General features: G+C 38.8%; 1 protein-coding gene across 2 annotated transcripts; it reads right to left on the bottom strand.

Moving 5' to 3' along the window:
• Positions 1–1,502: 1,502 nt before the first annotated feature.
• On the bottom strand, positions 1,503–21,184 carry LOC136853359 (nuclear speckle splicing regulatory protein 1-like). 2 transcript variants are annotated; one of them, XM_067128749.1, is made up of 6 exons: positions 21,032–21,168; positions 19,124–19,368; positions 13,489–13,636; positions 9,062–9,223; positions 4,558–4,765; positions 1,503–2,666 (listed from the first exon to the last, which is right to left on the bottom strand). In XM_067128749.1, exons 4-6 carry the CDS (start codon positions 9,179–9,181, stop codon positions 1,771–1,773), a joined length of 1,224 nt encoding a protein of 407 aa, XP_066984850.1. In that variant the 5' UTR covers positions 9,182–9,223; positions 13,489–13,636; positions 19,124–19,368; positions 21,032–21,168; the 3' UTR covers positions 1,503–1,770. The 2 variants fall into 2 exon arrangements, with proteins under 2 accessions (XP_066984850.1, XP_066984849.1); XM_067128748.1 differs by lacking the exon at positions 19,124–19,368 and having other exon boundaries at positions 21,032–21,184.
• Positions 21,185–22,823: the final 1,639 nt, after the last annotated feature.

The raw sequence follows: 22,823 nt of genomic DNA, 5'->3' as shown, positions 1-22,823 counted from the left end.
AAGATCTGAGCAAGATTCAAACAGTTAAGAAGGGCTGACTCAGCCAGGGATACTTCCAGGGAAGCTCAGGAAGAAGATCTACTTACATGTGATGGTCTGTAGACCAGGTATGTGCAGGATTGCACAGGCACTATCCAGTGTGTTTCCAAAGAAATGGGAGGAAGAGCTAACTTCAATGCTCACATGCGTCCAGCCTTAAGACCAGAAATAAGCAAATAGTAGGCTGTGCTGGCTCGACCAGGTGTACTTCTAGGGAAGCACAAAAGGAAAAGCCTACCCTACAACCTCTGTGCAGTAACCAGGGCAATCCTCAAGTCCAGATGAGCCAAGAAGCTAATTGATTACCTGTAGGTGTTTGAGACACACCCCTTCTTCCCCCAGAGGCCAGGAAAAGCTCTTGCTCAAAACCCTTACAGGACTTCTTGTGAGAGACCCTCTGAATTCTCTTCTTCCTCCTGCAAGAGGAGGGTGAAGAAAGAGATGAGGATGAAGAGCTCGAAGACAGGGAGGTGGTGGTAGAACACCCTTTGCACTGTTTCCCTTTCTCATTTGGGTCCTTCATTTGACGAAGTTTCAGTAGTTGATGATCGTGGCATCTTCCACAGGAAGGAAGACTGCTACTGGAAACTCAAACAGTCTTGAGCTCCTAGCATTTACAGCAACAGTAGACATAGCAGTCAGTATCATAAGGGTTGATGTATAATTTCCCACCTCTGACCCATCTCTTGCCCATGAGGGGTTGTATTCGGGGAAGGAAAAGGGAGGTTTCCGGCAGCGAGAAGGAAGAGGTAGGCTAACCCTTGAAGGCTGCTACCTCTACGAAAAATTTCCAAACAGCAGCAACATTGCTGACTCATAAAGAAAGGTAAGTATTAAGTAGTGGGGGATCCATCTAAGAAAAAATGGAGGGGATGAAGATTCCGCTTGCTAATACCCTTCACACCTCCAAAAAAAAAAAAATCCAAACAAAAAACACAAGTTCAACACAGTAGTCAGGAAGAGCGCAGCAAGACATCCTCATATGATGACAGGTGAAGAAAAAGTGCTTAGTGCAGTGGGTTAGTGAGCAATACTCCCCCACTTAGCCTCCTTTTAACCACCAGTTAACAACCTTGTTATTAAGTTCAGTGGCTGTCCCAGCCTGTGGTGAAGGAGACTCCTTACAAGGTTAGGTTTGTATTTCTGTAGGACCAAATATGTATTGCTCTGCATCATACAGACATTTTGTTTAGTGCATGATGAGTGCCTTTTGATACTTTCTTTGAAAAAAAGTAGCTTTTTAACAAATAAGATAACAGAGTTATTGCTATTTAAAGTCTGCAAAACTTTGAATACATTTTCTCCACTTATGGAGAAAAGTGGCAATTTAGTTTGTTTTTCTACTGTGTGCCTCAAACATATATCTTATGATGTCATCCAAAGTATTTCTGTATTTATTTCTACATCAGATTAAAGTCCTGCACAGACATTTGTTGATGCGAAGTGACAAAAATACAACTAGCCTTGTGTCATATTTTACTGTAGTAAAAGTCTTATTTTCAAACAATGCTAAAAAAAGATACAAATTAGACAGATCAATTTTTCATAATAAACAATTTTCAGATTTTTAAACCATGTTGGTAAAATACAAAAATAGCAGTCTAGAGGGAAGAAGAAAGATAACCTGTTTTCTGGTCCAAAGGTTTGCATAATTTGTCCACTGTCTGGTACAGCTTTTCTGAAGGATAACCAGTGAGGATATCTTCAGAAATGTAATGATACGGCCTCAAGCTAGCCATTTGCTTCTCGTTCTGCCTTTCTGATGTAAAATCTCTGGAGAGCTTGATCAAACTTTTCTCCAACAGTCCGTTTCGTGAACAATTTTCTGATTCTGTCCATTCTCTTCTCTTTTTCTTCTAATTCACTTTCTTTCTTAATTTTTACATTTGCTTTGTGTACGAATTCGTCGTCTCTGTCTTGCTTGGAGTTTTCGTCTCTCCTTTCCCTCCTCTCTTTTCGCTCAGGAGACTTGTTGGGCTCCTCTTTGACCTTCACTCTGTCATGATTTTTTGAACTTCTCTGAGGGGATCGAGATCTGCTTTCTCTGCGACGGCGATCGTCCCGTTTGTTAGCAGGACTTTTAGACCTGCTGCTTCTTCTGTAATGTTCTCGTGATCGAGATCTGTGTCTGCCTCTGTTATTCCTTTCTCGTTCGTGAGATTTATCTCTCACGTATTTTTTATCGCGCTTCTCATTCTTCCCTTTGTCGTCAGACTTGTTCCTGTCTCGTGCTCGCTCTTGTGATCTGCCTCTTTCTCTGCCCTTATCATCCTTGTCTTTTGACTTTTTATCATCATCCTTCTTGTTTTCCATAGACTTATATTTCTCTCTTCTGTCTCTGTACAACTGCATCTCTTTCTCGTCTTCTGAATCAGAAGAATTGTCTTCTTGTTTCATAGCCTTCGGTCTACTTCTGCTTTCCCGTTCGGGCGACTCGCTTAGATCTCGCTGAGTTCTGTAGTGCTTCTGTCGTTTGGGGTCTTCTCTCTTCTTAATAATTCCCATTTTACTGTCTTCATCCCCATCACTAACTGGTTCTTTCTTCACCTCCGATTCACCCATTTTCTGTTTGAAGAGGTGATTGTAAAATACCCCAAAATTCTTGTGTTTCATAACATCTACCTTTTCTGGAATACAGTGATTAAAATGAGTCTACCAGTATAAAACATTCAAATTAAACAGAATGCATCAATTTTGCAAATTTCCCTTAACATCTATGTAATGTCAAATTTATTAAATGGTATAAGCAACTTCTTTTGCTGTTAACAAAAACATTACTCTCCCAAATAGTTTAACTAAAACACTGAGTTAAAAGTCTTATCACATAGGGCTGACCACACCAAATACAAATATCTTTGTATTTATTATGGAATAATCTCCAAAAACCTTTCAAGACAGCATACCTGTACTTAGCATTTCAAACTTATTGGGTAAAAAAAAAGAAGTATGGCTTTCCCTAGAAAGTAAATATCAGATTCATACCTGATAAAAACTTTGGAACAAAAAACAAATTACCAATTTAATTTTCATTTATCACCTGCAAAATACTGATGCCTAACAAGAGCTAAAGAGCTATGGAAAAAGCTCCAGTGAAATATGTCTAAAGTTTAAATAGGAAAGTAAGAGAGAAGTATTCTTTGTTTTTAAACATTTAAATATGATTGATATCTTGATTCTCTTAAAGCTATTATAAAACCTTTGGTGAAACTATAATTATTTGATGAAACACAGTTATTGTTGAACTGAGTCACTTCTGATTCAACTTCACATAAAATATGAAATGAAAGTTTACTAAGAACTATGTAGAAATGATGAAGTAAAGGCACTTGAGTGTCATGTACAATAACCCAACTTGGAGTAACTCCTTATGAAGGAAGTATGGTTGCATAGGATCATGGTATAATCTTTACAAGTAATCATCATACAAATCTCTACACTTAGGCCTCATATACAGTAATTTGAAATTATTACATTCTAAAGACAGACTGAAGGACTGCCTTCCTAACCTCTGCAGTTTTTTTTTCCTAATCAGATATGTTCAAATCCATGCCAAAAATTCAGGACAAGATCATTTTAGTTTAAGAATCTCCCATAACAAGTAAGGGGGAAAATTTGAGACAAGACAGGAACTCTGAGAAGGATCACTGATGACAGGATAAATTAGGAACTTATAGTGAAGCACAAAAATTAAAAAAACGCAATATTACAGCACCATCAACATTTCAAAAATACGTAAAAAAAATTCGTTGAAGCATAGAAATATTATGATCAATTTTATGAGATTCTCCAAGGGGTTTCTAGAAAATAGAGCAATATTGGAAACAATTAAGTCATAATCTCAAACTCTCCACATGGAACAAAAACATTACCACATGAAGAAACTCACTATTGTCTAAAGCTCTACAGATTTATTGCATGGTTAATCCTCACGCTAAATACCTTTAGCTTAACTGGTGTAACAATCTACTTTCCATCTCACAATTAAAAATGGACACATTTTGTCACAGTTCACTATACATCACAGCAAATTCCCTATTCTGTACTTTTGATCCTATTGCTATGATTAAATCACTAAAACAGCTTTATCCACTGATGAAAAGAATGAGGACTGAGAAATAAGGAAGGACTTCTGTCAGTCACACAGTAGGGGAAGCAAACAGAAAAAGACAGGTGGGCCATATAAGACAGAGGGCTTAGCCGAGACCAATTTTTTTGCCCAAAACCTGGATCAGAGCTGAGATGGCTTCAAGATGCATCAAGATTTGTTGAAGATAAAACACAGGATAGACAAATGCAGCAGAATTTCAATGTGGCTCTTTGTGTCATACATGGCATTAGAGGCAATGATGATGATGAAAGCAATAAGGCAGCAATACTAATTTTACCCCCATCATGCAGTTCAGCTTGGATAAAATATAAGGTTTGTCTTTTGTATTGGTGCAAACTTGCATGCTAGTGAGAGCCTGATAGCACAACAAACATCCATAACTCTGTACAGTACGCAAAGATGATAATTACCTTCTCGCAGTTCTTCAAGCTTAGCCTCAGCTTCAGCTTTTTTCAATTCTTCCATCTTTTTCAAGTATGAAGGTGTGACAAATGATTCTTTATCTGCAAACATGTCTCCTTCCTCCTCACGCTCCTTCTGAACCTTGCGTTCTGTCCTACGTTCACCTTCTAGTTTCCTCTTTTCTGCTTGTTTTATAATATTCTGGATGTATTTTGGCTGAAAAGATTATGTAAGTTAAACACAGGTCATGTATACAGATCAAAACTACTCCATTACCAAACGACTTCAGGTATTTATCATTCCATTGCAAACAGAAATGAACTTTCAATCAAAAATTAAATTTTTCACCAAATACACAGGCAAATACACAGGCAATGAGTGTTTAGGACTTTGGGAAGCCTAGGTCTAACTTTTTTCAGTTGTGTAAACCTTAACCTAGTCTTTGTACACAGAGCATAAATGACCCCCAAAAACCAAGGAGGTAGTATCTTAATGTATTGAAAGAAGCTTCTACACTGTTCTGAAACATAAAAAGCGATGCATCCAATAAGGCACTACTCCCAGAAAGAAGGGAATAACACCACTAGAATATAAACATTCCTTTCATGTACTTCCATTACAGATCTCTGTAGAAACATACTAGTCAAAAGGAAAATTCAATTTCAAAATGAGTGCCACTCACAGTTCATATTATCATTAACACAAGCTGCAACCCTAGTTGGTAAGGCAGAATAAAATGCTGCCATACCCTTTATATCAGCAACTGGGTGAACCATGTTATATTAACTATTAGCTTTTCTAAGATTAGTAAACAAAATACATTCACTCTAAAACCTCAGAGGGTATTAATTCAGATATTCATTATAGCATCATCCTAATTCCACATTTGGTATAGAGTTATATTGTAATTGCTCTAATTCTAATTCAGGATGTGTTGCTTTCAAATTTATAGCCAATATTTATAGTCAGTGTACAGAGTACAGTACCTTGAGTGCATCTCGGTAAGGAGATTGTTATCTGGCCTACATTTTAAAGAGTTTGATATTTTTGTGCAAATGGCAATACTGTAATGATTTCTTTTCAGAATTCTGATGGCTATTTATTATTATTAGTATTCAGTAGATGAAACTTATTTATATGGAACAAGCTCACAGGGGCCATTGGCTTGAAATTCAAGCTTTCAAAGAATATGATGTTCATTAGGAAGAATTAAGAGGAAGTAAAGTGAAATCCACAAAGAAGAGATCCCACTTTTCAAAAAGAAAAAAAAAATAAATAGATAAAAAAGTATTAAAATGCAAGACGAATAGTATTAGGGTAGTAATGCATTGCATTTTTGCTTGAACTTCATAATATTCCATGTTGGTAAAGGTGTATCTCAGGCACACCACAACCATCTCAGGTGTGCACACAAAGGACAGCAGATGAGAAAGGACTTGTACTGAATCATCTGGTAACAGAATATGAAAATGTATAAATTTCATCTAAACAGTTTCACATGGTTAGTTCAGAAGACCTCCTCACGTCACAACAGGAGGTAAACGCTCAAGTCACCACTAGCTGCAATCATTTCAGTACTGTATGGCCCTTTCCGATTATCTCTTCATGGTTTGTATTTAAAGACAAATTCAAAACCAACAAATCTGAAATGCCCAGAACTACACCTCCTAAGTTTAGCAGCTTATCAGTCAGCTTCAGTGCAATACAATCATCTCAAGATCTGATGGACACCACTCACATAAACATCCCTTAAGTAAACATCACAATAACAACTGTACAGATGGTTAGAGTGATTTCCGTAATTAGGAGAGTTGTAGATCGAAGTGAGACCACATCCTTATTTCATGAAGTGCTAATCTACTGTATATGCTTCAGTGCCTTATTTGTTCAGGTTATGCATACTAGACTTCCCTTCCAATGACAACCTTACCTTACTCAAGTTTTTTCACCTGTTATTTGAATAAAAGTCATTCATGCTGGCCCTATCAAAATCTATAGATTTACATCAGTGATCTTTATAAAGGAAAAAGCTTATGTAAAAGCATTTGTGATGATGATGATTACAATATGGAACAAAAAGGAATTTATACCTTGAGTTATGTTTGATGCAGTTAGGTCTCTCTTATGGATATTAATCTTAGGAAAATGCTGCCCAAATTTTTGGCAGAATTGCTATTACAGTAATTCCTCTCTTATCTACTTTTCTCTTACTCTCGCTGTTTCCTGTGAAATTTGGAATGCACAGTTAACTGCTCAAAATCACAAAAAAGCAGATGAAACTGGACACTGTGAGGATGACTCAAGATTGATTGTGGATCAAAGCTGAAGGTCTAGATTTGACAAGTCAAAAGATATACCAGCTAGAGAATGCACCCTAGTTCTGTGATATGATACCCCATTAAGAGTACAAGATCATGATTGGTGTTGATGTTAAGAGAAGTGTACTTTTATATAAAGAAAAATGAATACAGACTTCAGTGCAGTTATCAATTCTCAATACTTCTTTTATAATTGTTAGTGACATTTGTTCATTTTCTAATGGTAGCATTTTTTGGTCTGCAACAGCATTTGCTTTATTATTTGATTGACTATGAAGTGTAATGGTTATACATTCAGTTTAGTAGTAGGTTATTAATAAATATATGCATGTGAATGTCTGTGATGTATATACATATATATGTAAATAAAGACAAAATCCACGAAGGAAAGAGATTTTGTCTTTATATATTCATCACGTTCCATATTTTCGTGATTCAGTTATACATGTGTATATATTGGAAAATAAATAGGAAAAAAAGTGTTTATCTTCTCCAAGTGACAAAATATAAGTATCAGTGAAACCCTTAAATGAGAACATCAAAAGATGTCCCTTTTAACAAGAACTCTTGGACTAACACTGCTCTTTAAAAACTACCCTTCCTAAACACCATTCAGTGCAATGAATGCAAGTACAGTACAGAATTATCAACAAAGAATTGTTCTAATGCATGCCATCTTTAGTGATATATGTCCAACAGAAGTCTTCCTTGATGCTCCAAGTTAAGTAATATCAACCTCTTGGATAGGTGAGCTAGGCAGATTACATAGCGATAAAAACATTGTCATCAAACAAATATTTCCCCCATGATGTTATGGAAAAAAACTGCATGTTACTAAGAATGGATAAAACCAAATACAGGCCAGAAAAGGAAACTTATTTGGAAACATGAAATGAGAGAACATCACAAACACAACCATTAGAAAACAGATCCCAGGAAATGTATTATTATATCTTTGCAAGGTGGAGGCCAGAATAATGACAACATGCATCCATGCAGCAAATTTTGTTAACCTACCATCACCTTTTACAAGGCAATTACAGTGAGTAAATTGGCTTTTTCATTTCTTAAAAATACCAAAACTACAGTTTGAATGGTCAGCATTACATAAAATGGTTCATAAGTCTGCAGAGGTATAAAACTAGTAAAAAAAAAAAAAAAGATAAATTTACAGTACTAAAGAATAAAAAGTTTGGTACTTAAGAAAGATTAACAGGAAAAAAACCAGGTTTTGAAAGGTTACTGAAAATGTTTACAGAAAATGTATTTACTAATACGCCCAGCAATCAAGGTAAAATTCAGAGGACATTATAATCCAAAGTAATAATAACAATCCACAACTAATTATGGAAGAATAGCCAATAGTAATGCTTCTACCTCTTGCACAAGTTATGGTAACTTTGATTAAGCACTAGAACCTGAAAAGCCATCACTGAAAAAAGTGTACAAGCCTAAAGGAACCACCACAATTTAAAAATCTGTGTCTTGTGTGAGAAATCCTCTGCTCTAATTAACAAGACTGTGCAGCATGTGGGAAATAACAAAGAGGAACAAGACTGTGTAGCATGTGGGAAATAACAAAGAGGAACAAGACTGTGTAACATTTGGGAAATAACGAAGAGGAAGAAGACTGTGTAACATTTGAAATAATGAAGAAGGAAATAACTGTGTAACAGAGGAACAAGACTGTAACATTTGGGAAATAACGAAGAGGAACAAGACTGTGTAACATTTGGGAAATAACGAAGAGGAACAAGACTGTGTAACATTTGGGAAATAACGAAGAGGAACAAGACTGTGTAACATTTGGGAAATAACGAAGAGGAAGAAGAGCATTTGGAAATAACAAAGAGGAAGAAGACTGTGTAGCATGTGGGAAATAACAAAGAGGAACAAGACTGTAACATCTGGGAAATAACAAAGAGGAAGAAGACTGTGTAGCATTTGGGAAATAACAAAGAGGAACAAGACTGTGTAGCATTTGGGAAATAACAAAGAGGAACAAGACTGTGTAGCATTTGGGAAATAACAAAGAGGAACAAGACTGTGTAGCACCTGGAAGTAACAAAGAGGAATGAGGTTGTGTAGCAGTTGGAATTAACCAAGAAGTTAAGGATCTAAGATTACCCACAATAATGATCCTTTAATTCACAGTTTTGTATTCAGTACAGAAGAGGTTTTATGAAGTACATACCTTCTTTTCTTCTGCCTGCTTCTTTGCAGCAGCTTGGGCCGATTTGTTGGCCTGCATTTCATCATAGATTTCATCATACTGAAACACTGAAGCATCCTCTTCTAATGCTTCACGCACCATACGCTTCTGCAAGTTTTGTTGTCCTGAGTTTCCCGCTGATTTCTAAAAATAAAAAAATATAACATTAAAATTCTTTATATTTTTCTTAGATATACAAACCAGAGCCTTTTATAAAGGAGTATTCTTCAATGCAAGCTGGAGATGGTCATTTAACTTGGTAATAAGGTAATTAGTGTTTACAAGGGGTAAATGGGTAATACCCCTCACTCATCTGACTTCACCAAGCACTTTTTCCTTTAGCCTTAAGCAAGGAAGTTGAGGTGAGCAATTTGATAAAAGGCTCTGATTTGTAAACCTAAGAAAATGTATTTGTTTCTACAGACATGCAAATCATTGCCTTCTGTTTAAGGGTTTCACTCCTTAGGTGGGAGGTCATCTCCATCAACTAATTAGATGTTGAACAACCCGCTAAGAAGTGCCATGAACCCAGTAACAAAAAGTGAGCATAGATCAAGGACTTCTGTAATCTCTTACCTGGTCTGGCAAAGGGATGCCAGAGCAAAGTACATGGAACCAGGTAATATCCCTGTAAAGATATACAAGCTGGAAGGCAGGTATCTCTGGCTAACACCGAAAGATGGGTTCCAAGTATTGTTCTACTATCAGGACCCCCGTGCCTCCGCATTAAAGGGAAGAGCAGAGTTAAGTACATCTTAAGGAAGAAGCTCAAAGACTGGAAGCTAAGTGTAGCTACCTGTTATCTTAATCTGATCCAGCTGGTACTTGGCCTAGTTGCTGGTCCACTAGGGGAGAAGAAAAGCTTACACGGCCCTTGATTTAGACTACGGCGGTCGAAAGTCACATCTTACTTGGGGGTGAGCTTCCCAAGGAGGACAAAACTGTTCAGTAATTGTCATTAGCATGGACAATACTACTGATGCAGAGAGATTCAAACCCTTCAGTCTAAAGACTCGGCTCAAAGCCAAGAGATAACCTTTCTCTGCAGAAACTGAGAGGAAATAATCTCGGTTACAGTAAACGAGAGGAAGTTTGCAATATGTCAAACAGAAGTTCTGAACAGAAAGAGACCCTTTCTATGATAATAATCTCATCAGATGACCCACTTTTCTTGGTACTTGTTTGCAGAGGAACATGTGGAGGTACCCAAACACCTCCCTCATAGTCCTGCAAGAAAAACCTCTCTCCTGCAAGAAACACTGGACAGTCTCCATGCATGAAGCCGACAGGAGAGGACTTCCCAGTGGTACCTCTGAATGAGTCACTGACAAAGGAGTATGGGCCATGGAGGGATCTCTCTGGGCACCACCTGAAGTGTGGTCAACAAGGAGCCAGAGGATGATCCTGAGACATGGGGTGATCAAGACCCTGTTGATCATCTGACAAATCAAACTGCACGGTGGAAAGGAATAAATGATGAGACTGTTTCAGGGGGTGTTGGAAGGCATCTTCCAAGGCTGCCCAGGTGCCCAGAATGAGGGAGCAGAACACTGGAGGTTTTCTGTCTAGCTGTGAGATGAACAAATTAATTGCTAATGTCCCCCAAATCTTGAAAAGTCTTTGTTATTCTGGAGGGTAAGGATAGCTGTCCCTACTAACTGACCCTGGCAGCTGAGCTGATCTGTAAGGACATTCCACTTGCCTGAAGAGTACTTGGCAGATAGTCTGACAGTGTGGTGAACCACCCACTCAGGCATCTGCCTTGCCAGTGGAAAGAGAGGTGGACAAAGAAGAAGACTGTTCCTCCTTGCTTGTCGAAATAAGCCTCTGCAGTGTTTTTTCCTCATCAAGACAACTAAGTGATCTACCAACTGTTCCTGGAATGCCTGCAGGGCTAGCAATGTTGCTTGCACTTCCAGAACTTTAATATGCAGATAATATTCGCCGTTCGCCCACACACCTGAGATGAATGAGCCATTCAGGTATGTAACCCAACCCTCCTTTGATGTATATGTAACAAGGCACATTTCCTGAAGAGCTCAATGGAACTCCCACAAGGAGGTTCCTGTCGTCAAAACACCAAAGAAGATCCTTTCTAATCTCCCTGCTCAAGGGCAGGAGCTGGGAGGGAGGATCACTTAGGGCTAATCAGTGCTACTTCACTTACCACTAAAGTGAGAGCAGATGGAGATACCATTGTGGAACAAGCTTTTCCAAATACTTGCACAAGGGAAGAATCCCATATGAAAGACAAAAGTTTGTATTTCCAAAAGAACAATTACACTTTTAATTAAAAAATACAGGAGAAAACAAAAGAGGTTCTTCACTAATACTAGTTTAGACCAGGACTAGGTTACTTTAAAGATGACTATATACAAAAGTTAAGTATATCATGTACCCAATCAAACTCACAGCTTTGACAGGATTTTCTGAGGAATCATGGCTTTGTTTTCAATAATCAAGTTTTCAGTTTTTAGCTCTGAACAAGGCACTATGTGCACTCATGAGATTATTCACTAGTGTTCAGGTGGTGTTATCTTTGGGAGTCAGAATTTCTTCTTTATCTGGACAACTGGCTAGCTCCTGACCAGATTTCTTGAAGGGATCTTGTGTGCCAAAGATCTAACACTCAACCTTGCAATGAAAATGGCAGTTTTAATAAATATTCAGAATTAATCTTAGTTCCACTCCAGATGGTACCCTAGCTGGAAATGAAGAGCAGTTTTTGGGCTTCTCCATCAGAGAACCTTGTAGACTTGTTTCATGTGATTCTCTCAAAGTTTCTTTCCTCAGAGGCCTTGCCAGCAAAGAAAAGGGTGTCTTCCAGAACAAGTGTCCTTGCTACAAAATTTTTCCTGCTTTCCTAACTGAGAATGAGACCAATTCTATTCCGTCAGAAGAAGTGATACGACAGGTCTTCATCCCAAACACTCTCTAGTCCAAGATACCATCAGTTAGTAAAGAATCTAAGTTGGTGTCAGGAGTAATAACTCCAAACAGAAAACCCTCTAGTGTGAGGAGCCCGGACCTGAAACTATAATCAGGTGTCAAACGTATGATGGGGTGCTTTTACAGCCGACCACAGCCTATTCGCAGTTCTGGATTCGTGGACTCACCTATTTGCGGATCCTCTATGGAACATATGCACACACTATTCTGCGGAAAATTTGCCTATTCGTGGCATTTTTCATAGAGAAATATTCTCAAATTACTGAGAATATTTTCACAGAGAAATATTCTCAAATTATTTCCGTGATTAAATGCACTTCTTGAGACAAAACTACTGTATTAAAATAGTATTCAGGTATAAGCATTTTTAGAGGGGTTTTAAGTATTCGCGGATTTTAGCTATTCGCGGGAGGTAGAGGTATACACCCCCCATGAATACTGGGGGTCGACTGTATAGGGAAGCTAGAAAAGCCATTTTGTTTGCCACAGAGGGTAAGAGGCCTCCAAATAAGTAATCTAAACTGTTGGCTGGTTAGAGCTCTCTGCAAGCAGAAGAGTCTCTGGGAAGACAGCAGCAATCTTCTAAGACATTACGATGATTATATTATACCTCAAAAAGAAGGGAATGACCAAGTTACTGCTGACCATGGAGTTCTACGTTGGTCAGTACCCAAGAACCTATTTTTGATATCACTGTCTGTTCCAAGTATGGCTCACATTATAAAAACCTTTTTTTGCCATTTTTAAAATTAAAATTCTCATCAATTTCCTTTCCCATAATAATAATTTTCTGTAATGAAAAATATGTTATGTAACCAAAGTGCACTGAACATTACCTGTATGGTACCTCACTAATCGGTTACTTATACAAAATAAAATCCTTATAATCCCCTACTTTATCCAGCTCACTGTTAGCTCTCTGAGTATCACTGTGACTCACTGCCATTTACACCAATGCTGTGCATTTCAGCAACAATGATTTTTTATTAGACAAAGATATTAACCCCTATCTCAACTCCCCTTTTTAATCTAAGCTTGGGCTAGCATATTCAGTGACTACTCTTCCCTTTAATCTAAGCTCAGACTAGCATAAAGGAGTGCCTAACTTTATCCAAGAGTGAAAAATGAAGAGCCAAGATCAAAAGGAAATGTGCAGTTAACTTAAACTGTGTCATGCAAAAAGTAAGCACTACATGAATTTGGCTTAGTAATGGAGTTCCCCTTTTATGGTGAGTTACCTGTAAAAAAGACATGAAGGTTTTTTCACCTAGTAAACATTTAAACTCTCACAGATAGTATGATGGGCATTATGGTAAAAGTAAAACAAAAGGCTTGTCCACTTTAGGGATACAATCACCAAAAAATCTTGTTCCAGAAAGTTATAACACACTTCATTCTGCTACTAAAAACTTGTTCCAAATAACATTTACTTGAAGCTGTTCTTTCTAATTCAAACTAACCTTGAGAGAAGCTTCAACCCAGTTGATGGCTGACTCATCATCATCATCATCTTTTTCCAGTTCATCATCAGAATCTTGTAGAGGATTTAAACTGCGAATTGCAAGGGATGTACTTGCTTTATTTTTATTGGGCAAAATCAAGCCGTATCTGAAATATAAAATGAAGTATGTTATGTCTCTGTACAATACAAGCAGTGTTTTTCTAAGGTGATAAAAATGCAGTAAAAAAAATTAAAAGGAAACAAAAAAAAATGTGTACCCATTGACTAAGATGATATTGTAGACACAATACAGTCAAATAAATTAATATTTTAACAAACAAAAGAATTAACTGCTGAAATGATGATGAATATCAGCCTGTGGCTTACTGCATTTAGTCATACAGTATTAAGAACAAATGTCAAGAAAATTAATTAGATACACAATAACTTGCTGTCAAAAATCCTAACTGTCAAAATCACACAATGTAATGAAAGATCAAATAGCACATCATCATCATTAAGATTTTCATTTTACGGAGTCAGAAAAAAAAAAGTTCACTCTGCCCCCTGTCTTGAGCACTTTTTGTCTGGATTCATATCAGGTCTAGGTTTCATCTGTGCTCTTTCTCAATGATTTTTTGAGCCTTCCTAGTGGTCATCCTGATGCTTGCCATATGTACCTATTATGTTTCCAGTGTTCCTCAACCCTTCTCATCACTTACCCAAATCATCTCATTCTTTGAGAGCTCTGGAAGGACGCTGCATCAACTTATGGACTGCTTCAGGAGTAAAGCCCATGTCAGCATACAACCAAACTAATTGACAGCAGTAAACACAACCACATCTCTCAGCAACTGCCTCATTTGTAAAACTGCATCATCTTGATGCCCTTCAGCCAAGAATCTTGGTACTGTATTATATAGTCACATCTAGCCTTTCCTTCTTCACATCTATGATTTAAGAGAACTACAAACATCATTTATACAGAAAGGGCAAGAAACCTTTGACTCCACATTCAGAATGAGCTGAAAAAAAGTGATAGCTTATGGGAGGTGAGTGGGACTCCCCAACTAACTTGCCCTGTCACCAGTTAAACACCTTGTGACCAAGCTTTAATGACTGTTTCCAGTTCCCATGGAGGGATAGTACTCCTACATAGAAGGTGATGGTTTGTAGTCCTTTAGAAACAAATGCAGCCTTCAGATTCACCAAAATATCAAGTAACACTCTCTGATGGAATCAACAACAATGCATGCACTGTTTTCATATTGAACCATGTGTGACGAATGAACTTTATCAAAGGAGAGATCATTGACTTCTCCACCAGTACAAGTCAACTGTTGATACCAAGGGACAAGTTATCTATTAATTTAACACATTCTAATAAAGCACCTCCCTCACCTCTGCCAACAGGGTCAGAGCTTTGGGAAATTCTGGAGGTTAAGCAATTGGCATCCAAAAGAGGGGAAGGTGGCACCCCTTGCAAGGTAGCCTGTACCCATCCTGAAAGATACATATTACCCTGGACTCTCCCCTGCCACTGCCACATTGCCCAGTGGCATGACAAGCATCCCCCTGCTTGTGGTATCTAAAGAGGGAGACTGCCTAACTCAGTATCCCTCTCTCTTCTTCCATTTGCCTCCCCCTTTGAGTTGAGCTGGAGAAAAGGTGGGGGGGGGGGCACAAAGGGCTGGGAAGTCTAATGGCCCTGTAATTAGGAAGAAGACACCTGAACTTATAGTTCCAAAGAGGCCTGACCCTTCCCAACACCTGACATTGAAGTTGTGGCTGTCCCTGAAAGCTTGGCTGTAGTGCACTTCAGAGTCTCTGTGGGCTTGATGTACTGTACAGTGAATGGTGGATTAGGGTGTCCCACCATTAGAATGCCTTCTCTGCACTGTTACTTCAAGTTTACTCTTCAAGAAGGGTAGAGGGGAGTAGCAGACCAATTTGTTCTGCAGAGAGAGTCATATCTGCCAAAACTAGCCATGAGAAGAGCACTGAAACATGGTCACACTTTCACAAGACAAAGACATAGTCTGTCCAGAGGTTGGCACCCTGATGTGAGAGAAAATTCAAAGCTTTTCCTCCCAACACCAACAACCTTGGAAACTATGCTCTATTCAACTTATGATGCACAAGGGCAATGGTGAAATCAGCATGTTCAGTCAAAGGTCAAGCCATAATGTTGCCAGGAAGGAGGCTACAAAAATGCATCCATTGCTCCTGACTCTGCAGAGCTGGAATCTCTTCATGGGAAGGTTGTGTGTCAGTCAGCAGACTGTTAAGTCAACAATCTGAAGGGAAGTAGCCTTGGCATCTTCCTTGATGTGCTGGAAGCCTGAAAGTCTGATCTGCAGATCAGACTGTTCAGACTGTTCACCTGGTCCAAAAGTCTCACCTCCAGAGAGAACCCTAGAATTTGCTCAATCATCATAACCAAGTTCAGTGAGGGCACCATAGTTGCTTCCCCAAGATCATTATGCCCTTGAATGAGCCCAATGAACTCTCAGAAGTCCCTGTCGAACTTAGACTGTAGGGGCTTTGAAGGAGGACCCTCAGATCCTATCAGGTTCCTTAAAATGCTTGTTAGATCCTCTCCTGAAAGAGAGGCAGACACTAAGCCTGCCCTGGTGAGTGCACCTGGAATTTTGGGCACAAACGAACAAGTCTGCTGGAGCTGATCAACAAATTACAAGCCAAGATTGATATGTGGATGGAACAAGGATGTTTCAAACCATGGTGAACCCTCCCACAATCTTCCATATGATTAACCAGAGCTAACTGGTAGAGGCAAATGCTCATGAGTGCTATCATGCACATTTAGTCACGTACAAGCCAGGAGCATTCTGAGTGTCAGCACAATCATGTGAATATAGGTCACCACAATACCTGAAGGTACCGTAAAGAAGGGACCTGTCACAGGTCAACCCTTGTGTCTGCAAACACACACTCAAGGGAACATGCCGCCAGAAACAAGTAGGAAGTACATACTCCTCTCTATGTACTTCCAAAGAAGTACGAGTAAGAGAAGTCTGGAAAGCTCTGGAGCCTTGAAAGGGATAGGAAGACACTGGGTCATGAGCATGCTCAATCAGTCCGAAAAAGGACACTCACTCAGTCTGACGTGGCTTGTTATGAGGGTCTTTTAATACATCTTAATATTCCTATAAGAGGAAGAAGATCATGTCATGAGGAGGGCAAGCTCAACAGGAGGGGGGGGAGGAGGAAAATGGCGTGCCTACATTTCTTCACTTTACTCTTATTACAATATTTACTCTCACCTACTACAGCACATGACAAGGTCCAGGCATACAGAAATCACTAGTACAGTCCATGTTCAACAAGGGGATGTCTGTAATAAGCAACACAACAGCAACTTGAGGCTCAATAGGGTTCAGCTCTTTACCCCTCATGGCCTGAAATATCTTAATCAAACCATTGCGGGCAGAAGTCAGATTGCTAAGATTATGGGAAAGTTAAAATCAGCACCTTTTTCAGTGTTTACGTTCTGGAATTATAGGTGTGTGGTTGGCTAAAAAATCTCCATGGCAACTCACTCAGCTAATCATATTTTAGTTGTATTCTTTCTGAGAAAGAACAAGTGTTTTGTTCAAGAGGATTTGTCTAGAAGTACGAGGACAATTCAAGTTTTAATGTTACTTTTACAAATAAATAACTATGAATACATAGTCATTATAGAGTAAAAAATTCTAATAGTACTTTGAGTAATTTTTTCAGTGTTAACCTAGCTACCATGAATTGTGGTGGGATTCAGTCATAAATATGTTTACAGAATTTTTTTCAGGAATGGTTGAGTTTCAGGACTGCCATTAAGTTCATGTCTTTACTTTTATGATGAAAAGGCTCGCAGTGTCTAAGGAGGAGTATCTCCCAAAAGACACTGACAAACAACTTTTGGCCTTCTTATGCTCCTTACCAAACCTTTTCCATTGCTGAGGAGACCAGCCATTACACTCCTCAGAGGGAGAATCAGGTCAGCAAGTCCTATCCCACAGAATAAACAAAATTGGTGAGGATCCACAGTGAAGGAGGATGGGAGCCACACACCCACTCACATCCTACAAAGCTTTGTTGCTCACTCACCTTTCTTCAAAGCAACATCCGCTGCAAGGCATAAAAACAAGGCTTCACCAAAGGGATTTAGGAAAAATTGTGACAAATGTCTCGTCCTAACCACAGCTGTAGAAAAAGTGCTGGCTTATGGCAGGTTAATGGTGGATTCCCCCTCCCCAACCTCACTCACCCACTCACCACCTCACCTTGTTATCAGGCTTCAACAACTGTGTCAGGCTGGCTGGCATATAAGGCTTTGGTTTGTATTCCCACAGAAACAAAACTTATTAGAAGTCTTGGACAAGATAGTTAAATAATACTAAGAGTGAAAGTGTACATGACCGGTCCTTTAGGTTATGCCATAAGTGACAGTGACAATGGAATTCATCAGCTACATACTATTTCACTTAATCTTTTGCCATAAGCTATCAAAGTTCTAGCATAGCCTACCATTTGTTTTGATGGACTAGTTCACAATAAAGCTTTACCAGCCCCCAAAAATCAACCAAAACAGTTTATTTTCCATTATGCTATTTGCAAGTTATTATATACAGCAGTGTTTTTCATTGTTTAAATACTGTAAACCACAAATTCTTAGAAATTTTCCCATTTACACAAATCAGAGCCTTTTAAGTAAGAGTATCCTTCAGTCAGAGTTGAAATCGGTCAGTAAATCTTGATAACAAGGTGGTTAACTGGTACATAGTAGGAGGGTGAGCAGGGAGAAACCCCACCCATCCACCTACCATCACAAAGCATTTTTTCCCTCAGTATCAGGGACTAAGTGGGGAGGTTAAAGTGGAATTACGATAAAAGGCTTTGGTTTGTACACATAGGAAAAAAATACATTAAAAAATGTATTTGTTCCTAAAACAATACAAATTATATGCCTTTTATGCAGGAGACTCACTCCACAAAGTGGAAGGTTGTCTCTAAGCTGATTTGACTACACCTAGGAAAAAAATACATTAAAAAATGTATTTGTTCCTAAAGCAATACAAATTATGCCTTTTATGCAGGAGACTCACTCCATAAAGTGGAAGGTTGTCTCTAAACTGATTTGACTCTCTATCCCGTCCATAATTGTCATGTTCCTGTAACCTTCTATTCAGTCTGACATAGGGATGAGGGTAATTGGACCTGAGGCTGAGCGAAGACACATCTCGCTCAGCCTCAGGCCCAATCACTTGGTCATATAGGAAAATCTCCGAGGACCAATTTTGAACAAGTCAGAAGGTAGCATGGCAAATGAAACTGATGGGTTCAGATTATAGCTCCACATCTTACTAAATGAAACTCTAGGACTGGGTGCTCAATTTTGTAAACTACCTGCATCTGTTACCAATTCAGAGCATAACTCATCCTAAATTGCTGCATCATAGAAAGAAGATAGAAAATGGAAGATAATACTCAAATTACTAAGGGAAAGAGTTTCCACAGATATGCAATCAATGTCGTCATTCCCAGAGCAGTTGACATTTTAAGGGAATGCTGCAGTAAAGCATAAACAAGCACTGGGGAAAGCTAGCATGCATGCCTGGCTTTTCACTAGATTAGAGTGCATGAAGGTCACTCACCTTCCAACACGTAGCTCCCTCAGACTGAGTAAGCAGTGAGTGTACGCATGGAAGGCGCAGGAAGAGGTTCAGGAGGGCCAGGGAAGAGGGATCTGAAAAGATTTCGGTGGTGTTCAAAGGATGAGTATTTCCTCTTGATGAAGCTGGCAAACTTAATCTTCCTCCTCTTCCTAAGCCTTTTTCACTGTGGAGGACACCAATTGGCACACTTTTCACAGGGGAGGTCAAGACTGCAGGTCATACCCCTACAAAAAAGAGCAGTAACAGTGAGGATCTACTTACACTGCATACCCTTAGAAAAGTTACCAGACATCCGAAGTAAGAAAACACAAATTTCAACTTGATTAGTGAGCAAGAGTATTAGCAAGACATCCTTACTCCATGGTGACCGAAGAAAAAGTGATTAGTGTGGGTATCTGGAAAGGCCCCCCTAATCATTCTCCTTGATACCAAGTTTCAACGATTGATTCCAGCTCATTCTGAATGATACCTCAACTTAAACGGCAGTAGTTTATATTTCCATAACAAAAAGCTAACTTTCACCTCCTATCAGTTTTTGATGTGCAAGCCATCTACCATTTTTCTACACATGGCACAGATCTACATTTCACTTCAACTTTTGTGTAGTTATAGTAAAGTAAGGTATCTTATTTGTAGGTTCAAAATAAACTCTAAATATCATAACCTAGCCTTTGGACACCAGTAGCGAAGACATGAGAAAAGTGAAATTAATGACTTAGGATATGCCTAACCAAAGTTTTATTATTGTTTCCACATATTGGTGTTTACATAGGATGATAGTATAACGGAAAACCAAGTTTCATATGGTACCTTACATGAAAATGAAAAATAATCATCAATAATTCCCATTTCTCTTTTTTTTAGGCCATTTTTGTTTCATGTGCTACCTTTTGGTAGAATTGCTTAACCAAGAGTAGTCCTCCATGCTCAATATGCGATTCAGCATTGAACCCAAACCCCAGATATGTTAGGCCTGAAGTCTAGTTTTCAAATCAGGGTTGCCTACTGTAAACTACGTAGAGAAAATGTCTAGTCAACACTTGCTAGATGTATTTATTTTGCAGATAGCTTAACCATCCATACAATATTGTGCACTAGGGTAAGGACATGGCACCCTAGGCTAGGTTAGGTTGGTTGGGTCAGTTGCGACCAGAATGAACATCAGAAACGTTCAAAATCAGGTGTTCAAACATGGGAAAGGTAGAATGCAGAGTCACAGCTTACTTAGAGGTCCAAGCTCCCCAGGCTTTGTTGGGGGTACAGTGTGTGAGGTTAGGTTAGGAACTGGGATATAAAATTTAGGTCAACGGCCAAGCGCTGGTACTGTACTTAAGAGGTCATTCAGTGCTGAAGGGGAAATAGACAGTAAAAGGTTTGAAAGTTGTAACAGGAGGGGGGGGAAACTTGCTGTTGCACTATGAACCAATTGTTAGGGGTAAGACTGAGAAAAGAAAATATGAAAGATACAGTAAAAATAATGAAAGGGCTTGTGGCTTGGGGCCAAAGGGAAACTGCCAAGAACCTTAAGTAGCACATACAGTGCACTATGTGAGGCGCACTGATGGCGCTACCCCTCTACAGGGTTCGTTTAGGTAAAGCTACGTCAGGTCAGGTCACACTCCCTCAGGGACAGAACACCTACTACAGAAATGCCTGCTGCAGGAGACCTGACCTCTCACTCTGCACTCGCCCCCTTCGGAAATTTATTTTTCAAGTCCAAATTGTAATAATGATTGCAATAATGGTTTAAAGTAAGATTGTACCTCCCAGGGCAAAAAACTTTAACATTGGACCGAAGACTTTGCGGTTCGTTTGTCTCCTGTCACAGAGACGTTTCTTCGTCCACTTTCATCGGCCCAGAATTTCATGAGAATTTGTAATACTCACTGCTTTTCCTCCTTATTGGACATTGTATCGAGTAATAATAATCTATTGGTCGTCTAGAGATAGTTCACATTTCATCTGAGGTCCATCGATTGCAAATGTAAACAAATACGTTCGTTTGCGGCTCCGTTCGTTTATGGAGAAAGTTTGCGTCGTGCTTTTAATGTCGCATTTTTTTAATTTCCTTTTATGAGAGAAGTGCATTGCAGTTTTATTAATTCACGTTGTTTATTTTGCAGAACTTTATTTAAGTGTGGGGAGCGGTTTGTGGACTATAAACTTTAGAAGAAGGATAATGAACAACACTTATTCGTCTCTCAGTGCAAGCATCCTTCCTCGATGGTAAGTAGTTGTATTATGTAACACCAAATTCTGAGCTTCAGTGCGGACTCAAAGAGCAAGAGCCCGTGCTGGCATACGGCTGGCTTGATCTCATACGGGGAGAACTACAGTATTTACCGTATCCTTGCTTGACCTTTATTGTTGTTCTGTATATTTGTTTTAAATACATATTCGGTAAGTTCTACATACTGATTATTACGTAAAGCCGTTAGAGAGGAAATTTTCATTTTCATCCTTTAAAACCTGGGAGTATAATTTTCTTTCGACAAAGCTGAGTCTGCTTTGGTCAGAATGACGGGCTTTATGTATATATTTGTCAGTTATAGTTTGTAGTTCTTTGTGGCAGAAAGTTTATTCGCTCACCACGGTCGAATCACACGTTATATTTATATACACACATCACCCACAGGAAAAATGAAAAACGGGTTGTAAATCCTGACTGGTTTAGAGTTTATCGCTAAGCCATTTTCAGAGGCTTAGTAACAAGGCCGAAACCAGCCGAGACTTACAACCCTTTTTATTTTTCCCTGTGGTTGTTAGATATATCAATCATACGTTATAATCGCAACCTGAGAGACCTGGGTTCGATCCCGACGTGAGTCAGAAATTTATTTCTGTTCCACACGTGATTGTGTGTTGATGATTTCTATATATATATATATATATATATATATATATATATATATATATATATATATATATATATATATATATATATATATATATATCTCACAAAACTAATGGCAGGGAAAGGCATCCTGATCCTTTAGCAGTTTATTATTATTGCCGACGTTTCGTGACACGGGAAGTCGTACTTTCAAGGCATTTTTTATGGTCACTTTTTTAAGATTACTTCAAGATTTCCTTACAGGTAGGCAGCAGCTATTAAAAAATAAGTAGCTGTTGAGGGGATCTTTAGCAACCAGGCCTATTGTGTCCGGAGTTCCACAGGGTAGTGTTCTTGGGCCACTGTTATTTTTAGTGCATACAAATGACATGATTGTTGTTCTGGAAAACAAGATTGTTCAGGATGACGATGATGCAACAACACTTGTGGGTGTAGTCATGTCTCTACTTACGAGAAACGAGGCTGCCCTTAGTCTCAATCATGACAAGGAGCAGATTAGCAATGGTGTCGGTGGGGTGTGAGGCTGAACTCCAGTAAAATGAAAACTGTTCATTAGTAGGTATGGTACAGATATTCCACACCATCCTCCCCTTCAGGTGGATGGGACTCTGCTGAATGAGTCTGAAGCTTTAACTATTCTTGGTGTAACTTTTGACTCACATCTTACTTTTGAGAAACATCTAATGAAAGTTTCAAATAATGCCGCATGAATGTTAGATGTTGTTTGTAAGGCCTCATACATTTACACCAGTGATAAAATCAATGCAACCTGTTCTAGGTCACTGTACTTCCTTTACTAGAATACTGTTCTCTGGTGTGGATGTC

This window comes from Macrobrachium rosenbergii, chromosome 27 (genome assembly GCF_040412425.1).
Source record: "Macrobrachium rosenbergii isolate ZJJX-2024 chromosome 27, ASM4041242v1, whole genome shotgun sequence".
NCBI classification, from domain to species: domain Eukaryota; kingdom Metazoa; phylum Arthropoda; class Malacostraca; order Decapoda; family Palaemonidae; genus Macrobrachium; species Macrobrachium rosenbergii.
This window is presented reverse-complemented; position numbering and strand designations above follow the sequence as displayed.

Excerpts from the sequence above, each read along its gene's own strand:
- LOC136853359 (XM_067128748.1), bottom strand. The coding sequence starts at position 21,054 with ATGTCCAATAAGGAGGAAAAGCA. Across the intron at positions 13,637-21,031 it reads TCCAATAAGGAGGAAAAGCA|ATACGGCTTGATTTTGCCCA; the intron begins GTGAGTATTACA and ends TTTATATTTCAG. Across the intron at positions 9,224-13,488 it reads GGGTTGAAGCTTCTCTCAAG|AAATCAGCGGGAAACTCAGG; the intron begins GTTAGTTTGAAT and ends TTTTATTTTTAG.